The sequence below is a fragment of the Arachis ipaensis genome, chromosome B03, assembly GCF_000816755.2.
Source record: "Arachis ipaensis cultivar K30076 chromosome B03, Araip1.1, whole genome shotgun sequence".
NCBI classification, from domain to species: domain Eukaryota; kingdom Viridiplantae; phylum Streptophyta; class Magnoliopsida; order Fabales; family Fabaceae; genus Arachis; species Arachis ipaensis.
In genome coordinates this window covers 2,646,012-2,656,583 of record NC_029787.2, presented here as the reverse complement: position 1 = coordinate 2,656,583, position 10,572 = coordinate 2,646,012, and the positions used below count along the sequence as shown (strand labels likewise).

The 10,572-nt window shown below is 32.7% G+C and overlaps 2 protein-coding genes across 3 annotated transcripts in view; one reads left to right on the top strand and one right to left on the bottom strand.

Moving 5' to 3' along the window:
- Positions 1-919, top strand: part of LOC107629286 (serine carboxypeptidase-like 51) — a 5,274-nt gene extending 4,355 nt beyond the window's left edge. The window contains 1 exon segment of the mRNA XM_016332035.2: positions 518-919. Coding sequence (XP_016187521.1) covers positions 518-586 — 69 coding nt within the window. The 3' untranslated portion in view covers positions 587-919.
- Positions 2,947-10,572, bottom strand: part of LOC107629287 (syndetin) — a 12,630-nt gene continuing 5,004 nt past the window's right edge. For both annotated transcript variants that reach the window (XM_016332036.2, XM_016332037.2), the window contains 16 exons: positions 10,341-10,460; positions 10,093-10,121; positions 9,863-9,995; positions 8,939-9,403; positions 7,600-8,138; positions 7,433-7,496; positions 7,197-7,299; positions 6,944-7,104; positions 6,340-6,465; positions 5,956-6,026; positions 5,357-5,419; positions 4,765-4,837; positions 4,314-4,433; positions 3,692-3,769; positions 3,468-3,518; positions 2,947-3,382 (listed from right to left, as the gene is read on the bottom strand). In XM_016332036.2, coding sequence (XP_016187522.1) covers positions 3,281-3,382; positions 3,468-3,518; positions 3,692-3,769; positions 4,314-4,433; positions 4,765-4,837; positions 5,357-5,419; positions 5,956-6,026; positions 6,340-6,465; positions 6,944-7,104; positions 7,197-7,299; positions 7,433-7,496; positions 7,600-8,138; positions 8,939-9,403; positions 9,863-9,995; positions 10,093-10,121; positions 10,341-10,460 — 2,298 coding nt within the window. In that variant the 3' untranslated portion in view covers positions 2,947-3,280. The remainder of the gene's footprint in view (positions 3,383-3,467; positions 3,519-3,691; positions 3,770-4,313; positions 4,434-4,764; positions 4,838-5,356; positions 5,420-5,955; positions 6,027-6,339; positions 6,466-6,943; positions 7,105-7,196; positions 7,300-7,432; positions 7,497-7,599; positions 8,139-8,938; positions 9,404-9,862; positions 9,996-10,092; positions 10,122-10,340; positions 10,461-10,572) is intronic.

Sequence of the window (10,572 nt, the reverse complement as noted above, 5' to 3'; positions counted from 1 at the left end):
AAGCCTACAAAACATTTTCTATTTTAAATATTTATTTTAATTAAACATGAATATTAAAGAAATTTAAATATTTAAACTATTTACATTGAGACTCTTAGGTAGCGTTTGTTTTGAGGTATTAGAACAGAGACTGAGAGACTGAGACAGTATCATGTTTGTTGGCTCAGAGACTGGTACTAAAATTTCTGTCTTTGTCCCTAAAATTTCAGTATTTCAGTACCTCCAAAAAGTAGGAACACATGAGACTGAAATTTTTAGAGACGGAGATTAAAATTTTAATAACATTTTATACCAAAAATATCCTCATTTCAATTAATTAATTCTAATTTTATCCTTTGTGCAAATTAAATTAGAGTTTTATTCTTGTTTCAATTTCTGTCTCTCACTTTACACCAAACAGAATATTGAAATTTATTTCGGTCTCTGTCTCTTAGTCTCTTTCTCTCAGTCTCAATCTTTCAGTCTCTGTCTCTCTACTAAAAGCTACCTTAATTAACTTGTTTGCTTTCTGGTGTAGGTGCCCACTGATCAGCCATGCGTGGCACTAGACATGGTGAGTGCAATTACACAGTCACCAGCAGCTTGAAGTTAACCATAGAAGAAAAAAGAAAATAATTAAATAAGAGTATAATTATTATTTGTACAATAATAAAGCGTACAAGAAAAAAGAAAGAAAATGATGATGAAGCAAGAAAGGAAGAGCCAACAATCAAACTAGAACAGAACAAAACAGAGCAGAGAATAGCAATGACCAGATGAATGGAAGAGCTATATATATAGGGATGCTATTTATTGATTTTTCAATTACAATGTCATTCTTTCTCTTTTCCTTCAAAGTTTTGGACATTCATGTCTTTGTTTTCTGATTATGAATGATCAATGAGAAATATAATTCTTTTGGTTGGCTCTGGATAAAAAACAAAACATGTTATTTATATTTATTTTCAGACACACTACTGACATGCAGCGATTATTGTTCAAACATTTATGGATTTCTACTTTATTCTGTTCATGAAGTTAGATATTTATAACACCAGAAAGATTCCTTACATAACATGAAGTTACTAACAAATTCACATGAAAACATCTGCACGTGAGTCTCTACCTGAAGTTAAACATAGCTAGACTTAACACGTTGTAGGGCATTGATAAAATCCTTTGCTTGCTTTGGAATTTAAATAGGAATTGACATCGTTTTTTTAAAAACTTCATCGTTGCTTCTAAGATTTGATTATCGATCGAGATGGTTTTCAATGTATAATGACAAAAGGTACCATGTTTGCGACAACTTGTTTGGTGCTGAGAGCCAAAACATAGAAAAATAAAAAAGCGAGGGTCACTTGAAGCTTCGGTTTTTAAAAGTAATTTAGAGACGGAAATATGTTGTAAGAACGTGATTTTATGAGCTGAATGGTTAATATAACTACAGATTAAAGCCATGTTCAACCATATATGGTATTCAAATTCGCTATTATAAGTTTATAACATTGAACTCCAAAGCTCATCTGTTATAGGCACAAAAAGTAATTAGAACATTTTTCAGACAGAAAGTTGAAGGTATATAATAAAAACAATTAAGCAGTCTAAAAATGCGATAAAAAAATTATAGCGGTATAAAAATGTTATACAGGTATGTAACCTGCAAAAGTTTAAAGCTTAGTGTTGATGGCATGATAGCTAAACCATGTGATTAAAAGATTCACTAGCCATATAATGAACATGAAGTCATGATTAGCCTTAGCAGCAGTCACATGGTATAACAAATTATTTTGATATTTTGTGCTTTTTCATTTAAATCCACAAATGCACTTTTGTTAACAAATTATCATAGGATCGGTGAGTTATCTTTAGCAATTAATTAACCTGGGATAATCTTATATTTTATTGTTTATTATTTTTAAATCTAAAGTGCTAGTTACTAGTTAGGATGTGCCAGATCCCTCACGTTTAAGAGCTGGTAGCTGAGAAGCCAATAAGTCTCAGTTACAGTTGACGACAACATTACTATTTTGATTAACAAAAATGCTATTTTCATACCAAAATTAACTATTAAAATTAATTATCACGTATTTATACGTATATGTATAATTTAATTTATTATTAATATATACTTCATATTCTAATGTTATATTCTATCTTAGTGACTAATTTTAATATATACTTATCATAGTTATTTATTGAATAAATTATATTAAATCAATGGCATGAGACTTTCCATTTAGATATGTACCGCCCCAATTATGCGACATGATGCTTATATTTGTAAGCAGTTTTAACGTGAAAGAAATAACCAAGAGATTGTGGTCAACGAGGTTGCTCGTAAATCTAATTTGGAGATTTTAAATCATGTCTTTATCAGCGTCGCTTGATAATATCTTCAGTACTGGTATCAAGTAATATATTTGTATGGTTATAGATATAAGAGAATGAATACAAAATAATGAAGCTATAAAACTCTAATGAAAACAGATGCAATAATATAAAGTCATGATTAAATATATTTATTGAGAAATATTTCACGTACTAATCTTTTTGCCAATTAAATTCAATCAAATTAAACAATAAAATATAATTAAATGAATGAATAACAGTGATAAAATAATTTGTTTTAATATTAGACTAACATGATTGAGAAAAAAAAATTATGCGTATAACATTACTCTTGTATAAAACTCTACAACACTAATATTGAACTGAAATTAAATTTATATTTTAATTATTTATAGTACATCCGTAAGCGATAGGAAGAGGGTTGACGCGTTGCTAGCTAATAATTATCAGTCTCCGATGGAAAATTACCCCACCGACAACCAAATGCTAATGAATATTGATGGTTGAATACGAAGTCTGCTATACTGACGTAATTACGAAAAATCTCAAAAAACAAATATTACAATTTTTTTTATTTGAGTAAAGTTCAAGGTACATAACTTTTCATTCAAGCAATTCAAATAAAATATTACACCATATATATTGACGCATTAAAGAGTTAGGAAAATACAGAGGGCCAACAAGAAGAATTATACGAGACTTTTATGTGATTAACATTATTGTACAATTACATGTTAATTTTCAAAGGACTATCTACAGCAAACCAGAATAAGCACAGATTTGGGAAAGACACTTCATAATTAATAGGGGATAAAGTATCGTGCGATTGATATACAATACCTTTACAAAGAGCTCTGCCAAAAATGGAAGGTGTGGGCGAAACGGAAGAAGCAAGAGATTCTGTATGCCTGACCTCATACGCAACAAGAAGCAACTAAGACGGCAACTCTCATTCAATCTTTTCCAGTACTTCCAACCTCGTTTTCCTCTTCCAACCTTTCATAGTGGCAACAAGGTTGATCAACCCAACAATCTGGCTTTTAGTGTATTCCTGCAAGGAAAGGATGCTTTCTTAAAACACATCGGCAATAAAGATAATGCATGGTAGTAGAACTGTAGAAAGGTGCTGTTCTTACTGGATGTGCACGTGCCCAATGTACATATTCTGTCTCTGGCAGGTAATAAGCCTGGTTTGAAGTCCAAGAAAATATGTCCATGAATAACCAATAAATGTTGATTGCATAGAATAAGACTGAATATTGCAACTGATCAAGGTAGCAACACGATCCAACTAATGCTACCCAAGTGACCAAAACTCACCTGTATTTAGAAACAATACAGTGGATAAGTTGTTACTTACCTTAATGAAAGTTTCAACCATTTGTAACTTGGGCCTCACATTAAACGACACAAAATGCTGTAAGCCATTGATCAAAACCTGGAAGAAAGACAAAAAACAAAGACCAACATAACTTTTAGAAGAATTACTTAATGAGCAAGAAGATTCATCAATATATTGATCATTGGCTGCATCACATAAGAATTTTTATTTCATAAGAAATTCATTTCTTCTAAGAATAGATTATTACTGCATCCATCAAATTACAATTTTTTAAAGGTTTTAAAACACATTAAGAAATCATAAAAATTGCACAAGACAATACTCTTATTTATAATAATACGGGAACCCTAATCTATCAGAGAAGGAAAAAATCATGAAATAAAAATATCAAAACATCCTGCAATATCACAGTAACAGATTCATATACGCCTTTTCAATGTATAATCTCATAATTTCAACAGGGTAAGCAGTATCTGTGGGTCTAATTTCCTACAGTAGATGCTGAAATCTTAAGAGACTTGCTAGTGGACGGGGATGATGATGATTGAAATGAAATGAAAGGAGTAATACTCTACCAAACAAGCTCCAAATCCAATCTATTTAAAGCACTGTAAAAATTTTATTACAGCTCAGAAACAACCTGCAGATCCAATGACATTAGAGCTCTTCCTTCGTCACTACATCTCTTCACCCGTGAAAGTCCTTCAACAAGAGTTTCTGCTACGATTTCGAGTCCATAATCCAATAATAGGTCTTGAATCTACACATACACAAAGCATAATTTTTGAACAAGTCTTGATGCTAGCAATTCTTATCCTCTGTTTTTCAGCCTTGCTTCCTTTTCGGGTGAATCGTCTTTTCCCCTTTTTTTCCCCCCCCCCCCCCCCCCTTCTTTTTCTCTTTTTCCCCTCTTTTCTAGGAGAGATAAATAAACAAACAAATTAAACAGAAAGGGTTTAACACACACTTGAAGAGTATGTCTCACTATAACGAGTAACTAATAATAAAAAAAGAATACCTCTTTCCGAAGTCCCACACACTTGAAGAGTATGTCTCACTATAACGAGTAACTAATAATAAAAAAAGAATACCTCTTTCCGAAGTCCTCCATGAGCAAGTCGTGTTTTAAAATGCTTAAATTCACCCAGCAACAAATCAACATACCTACAATACAAGAGCTTAAGTTATAAGAGAAGAAGACAGAACAAATGTAGGAAAAAAGGGGTCTGAATATAACTAAAGCTAAATGACACCAACATATCTAAATTTTCAAAGTTACTCACTCTGGTCCCAAGACTCAAATATCAATGAGAATCTGATGATATGAAACACATTCTGCAAAGATTCTTAGACTTGAATAGCAATACAAGCATGTGGAACTAAAATCCTAGAGTATAGTTTTCCTAAATTGAAAAAATATTAATTAATAGCTGCTAAACCGTTAGTCTCCCTAATTTCTTCACATAGTCAAAAACCCCATGTTTTCCTACTGTAAAATATCAGTGATCCAATATTGCAGATAAACTTTTGCAAGTACCTGTAATTAATTGTTTATCTCTTGTATAAATTAGCAACTAGCTAGACTTGATGTAATAGATTATAATATAAAGAGATAAAACTAAAAAAAATAAGAAGAAAAATAAAAAGGAAAAATTGGAACTCAGATAATCGCAAAATACGAACCCATTATGCTCCATCCCAAGCTCTTTTACCTCCCATTTAGCATTGGCGACGCGCTCAACATACCTGTAAGAAATTGGCTAAAAATTGTAAAGCTGAAATTATAGTTTAAAGTAATTACCATGGCCATGCAATAAATAAATAGTTCACCCCAAAAATCATGTCGAAACCTGTTTCCCTGTAAACTATCATACATTCATACCCACTATAAGTAGTGCTCAATATGATGTCAAAGACACTCCAGCTTATCATCAAACATTTACTAACAGTTGAGATGGTTATATGCCCTTAAAAATATACTTAAAGAAAAGGAATCCTTATTCGTTAAAATCTTTATACAATCCAAAAATACAATATAGATTGTATTTTCCGCACGCTTTTTTTTTTTTTGGTAGTTTACAAGAGCAGGACACATTTCTTGAGTAATTAGTTCATTTTAGTAGTTTATGCAAAATATAAAAAAAAATACAATTCTGTTTCAAGTTCTCTTCAAAGATGATCATTCTACTATTGTGTCAATTCAATTGCAGAATGATCATATTTATTAGCACTCTGTCCAAAGCAACCTTGCAGACAACTAGCTTCATGTACTTTTGTCTTACCCATTAATGTGCAGCAATAATCTAACTGTTGTCCGATTAACATGCTCTACAAGATCAGGTACAGCATCCACCTAAAGAAACCATTATATATTAAAGATCATTGTTATCCATAGTTCAACATATCAGAAAATAGCCAACACAACCTTATGATACATAAAGATAAAGAATCAGACAAAACTATATCCTAACAATCCAATCCAAAAATGAAATTCTACAGGACCTTGAACCTTGATTAATATGTATGCATGTGCAAATCTCTAACTGATGTCATATTGTCATTATACAAATTTTTTAATAACACTTGACAGAATCAAGTTAATAGATCTGTCAATATCTATTTACAGAATAGCTTAACCATCACATGGATATTAAGATTCCACTTACCAGATGCACAAAGAAATCTTCAAGTACAGTTGAATTACTTCGCAATAGCATTGATTGGAGATGAGCTTTGGATCTATTCAATATTTGAGCAACAACAGAGATAGTGTCAACAGCTACACATCTTTCCTGAAAAATAGAATTTACAGGGTCATGTGCTTATACTACAATGCATCTATATTTTAAAATCTAAACTAAAAAAATAAAACAAGCCACAAGAGACTGCAATATAAACAATAATATGAAGCAAGAGAGGAAATATATTTCCTGAAAATAAAATGTCTCCTGAAGTGTAGCCTGGACAATAAACAAAGAAATAACCACAAAATGTTTTATGATGGAGTATATAATGCAAGTTGCAAATAAAAATTAATAAAAGATCTGCTCAACCAAATCTGAGTCCAGAATACTTTCTGTGCCAAATTCCAGAAAATAATAGTTTACACATACTATACAGATGGAATTTTCTAAATTATAACCAAATAAATAAATAAAAATAACAAAAAATTGAAAAGTTGAAAAGCAGTGGATTTTAGCTATGTGAAAACCTCTATTTTAGAACATGTGAGTCACTTTTCTTTGCCACGGAATAAGTTAACATGAATACCTGGAGACCAAAAGAAGTTGCCGAAGAGTGACTGAAATTTGTGCTGGGAGGGCTCGTAGGCTTCAACTCTGCATGTACAAGAGATGATGGTGAAGATGAGTGGGTCTTAATCCACTCATCACAATCTTGGCTTATTCTTGATAAGGCTGTCTTCAACCGATCTGCATCCACAATTGAAGTCAATTGCTATTTACAATAGCTCAATTGTATGTCACTACCAATGTGCAAGTATGTAATACACTATGCCACTTACAGTTGAGAGAGTTGCTTGAGCTTTTTCCACTTGAATTAGTGTTTTGCTGACCAAATATTTCATATATAAAATAGAAAAAAATTTCAAACAATTGGCACATTCCCTGCATCAATATACTCAATCAGGAAAAAACATTTAAAGAAAAATAAATAGATAAAGTACCATCAAGTTTATATGTGTAAGTTTAAGAGGAACGGGAGGAGGTGGAAGGTAAAGTGGTGCAAACTAAAACCCACCTTAAAGAACTCAACATTTATTACTTCTAACTTCTGCATAAGCCTTGCATATTTATCCATAGATCTGAAATGTTCAAGACATAGAACATCCAGTTAAATACTTGAAACAACATAAGTATACGGAGGCCAAAAATTAGTTTTCTAGTCAAGAATGCAAAACAATTCACCTTAAAAGACACAAAGAAGATCCAGTTTGTGTAGTATTATCTGCATCATTACCATGAGAAGAGGGAACTCTTCGATGGGGTTTAGAACGACGACTTGGCAATTGACTGTCTTCATCAATAAAGTCCGCAAGAAGATCCTCATTTTCATCTTCTGAAACAGAATTGCCACCATTCATCTTGTTGGAATCATTCTTTCCAGGTGACTCTTTATCACCATTAAAGTTATTTGAACCTCCCTCAAGTTCACTATGTATTGATCCATTAGATTGGGAATAACCATGACCTTCTCTAGAGGCTGATAACTTATGCAAAAAAGGGTTTCCACCTTTAACCCAATTAGAGAACCCACTCCTTCTAGCACTGGTGTGAACCATGTTCATTGATTTGTCAGACTGGATTGCACCGGAATTAAGTGATTTACCACCAGATAAAGAAATTAGCGGTGCACCATCACCAGTAAGTCCAGCAAAGCTGACTAGTTGCACTGTATCTGGGGGTAATTTTAGCCAAGTCTCTTTATCTAAAACCATTTTTAGTGCCTAAAAAGAAAAAAGTAACAAAACAAATTTAATCATAAATATAACAATGGAAACATTATAGCATCATTTGATCTACGTAGCCAACTCCACCTAGTGGTATAAGACTATGTTATTGTATATATAGTAAAGGAGACATGCACATCCATGAGGCACAGAACTGGGCAATTCAACAAGCCTGAGAGATTTAACAACTTTAGAGCCAATTAATTAGCATTGCAAGATTGAGTACCTCAACAAAAAGTAGAATTAATTAATTTTATAGCAAGTGACAAGTTATTTACTTTGCAATAGCTTTATCAAACTAGCAAATGTTCATGATTCTCCACACAATTATAGCAGAAGAATTTATAGGATTCTGAGCATTCTGGTATTTTAAGAATACATTACAGAAAACCAGCAGCGCCACAGATCGTGGAACAAAATGTATAGGTCACCATTTTTAGATTGAGAAATACAAAAATGAAAAATCTCTGTAATTTTGGTTATTTTATATCACAATTAAATTCATTAGAATACTGAACCAAAAAAAGATGTGCCAGAATGCCCAAACATGCAACATAAGTTCAAATTTTATAACAATGAAAAATATTGATGTTAACATAATCATCTTCAAAGTTGCAACATCACCCACTTAGAGATTACATATGATGCTAGAAAGCATATGAAACAGGAGACTTCATATGACACTGTACCTGCACTTTACATATCATACAAGGCTCTAAGGCACTGTATGAGACATTGCAATCAATATAATGTGAGTCTAGCATCCATGTAGAATGAAAAGCGATAGGGTTACTTACATGCACATTTTGTCGATGAAAAGCGTTGAAATAGTTTTCACAAACGACCTTCAACTTCTGCCTGAACTCAACTGCTTCAACTCCACAAAAGGCTTCCCCAGCCAAAATGAAAACACTTAGATCTTCATAATTTCTCAAGAATTGGTGAATACTTGCAGAACATGCTGCAGGAGAAGAAAGTAAGACTGACATACGACTTGCAGTGAGATGCCACAAATTCTTGCGACCTCTTTGAAGGGTTTGTGAAACAAATGCTGTAGCTTCTTTGCGAAGATGGTACCATGGGGATTCACTGCTTGATGCCACAATATCCTCCTTACTAGCCTCATTTATGGGATCATGAGAATCAATGTATGATGGTCCAGTAGCTTCACTGTTTGTTGCAGGTTCCTCCCCACAATTGCTGCGGCTTCTTTCATCTGAATCAACTTCCTGGGCCATAGTTGAAGTTTGTGCTGCTGACTCCTGATATTAATATTGACCATATGCATTAAACTAAATAGCATGTATCGACAACTATAGACCCTTTAATCATGAATTTACACGACATAAAGTAACTTGCTTCCCAATCTCAAGCAAATGATGGATGCATAAACTGAAATTTTTTGAGTTGAGAAAAGAATAGTCTGTGAGAGAATGATGATTTGCTCAACTCATCAAAACCAAATCAAGAAGTTATCCAACTCATATGTTGAATAAGATATTAAGATCATTTCTTAATCTTGACTGGTTCATAGAACAAGAGAGTACATCCAAGAATGATTTTTAGCCTCCAAACATCTCAAAGAAATTTGAAAACATAAATAAACGCCAAATTTGACAGAAGTTTATACATACATATTTGATAGCTTAAAGTAGAATTAAAAAAAAAAAACACAACAAATGGGGAAAATGTGTTTACTTCTAACGAACAAATAAATTTACCTCTCTCTCCAGCTGAAAATCCATAATTTCATGGTATGAACGCATAATGTCAAATAGTACAGCCAATGTTCTTAACAAGCATTGCCTAAATTTAGACTCAGGTATTTGAAGGCATAGGTCGCTGTAAGTGAGCCTGGAATTGAAAAACTAACATATCAGTCAATCTAATGTAATATGAACCAAAGAGCGATTAAGAAGGGAGTAAATATGCTTGCAGATGAGAAATGTACCTACTATTTTGGGAAGCATCCTCCTCATCCTGCAAAAAATACTGATTAAATGAGTCTTAAAGGACCAAAATATGTAAACTAAGAGCAACACCGGTAAGCTTCAGCAACCAAAATGTCAACAATTCCACACTAAATTTAATTCACTTGTCAAGTGGGAAAAATATGCTATTAAAATATCATGCTTCCTAAACAATTGCTTAATACAGATTATCTAAAAAGAAAATAGGCTAGAAAACATGCTCGCATACCTCAAGCACAATAGCCTTCAATACAGTGTGTGTTTCTGATATAACTTCTTGCATGAAGAAACTCTGTATCTTTTCAGCAAGACCAGCAGTATCCCCTATCAATGCATATGCATCTATTACCTGTATCACATCTAAGTGTTATTTCATTTACAATATGTTTCCAATAGCCTAATTGTGAATCACCGCATAACATAAAAGGTAAATGGGAGAGCATTGAAACACATCGAGTGCT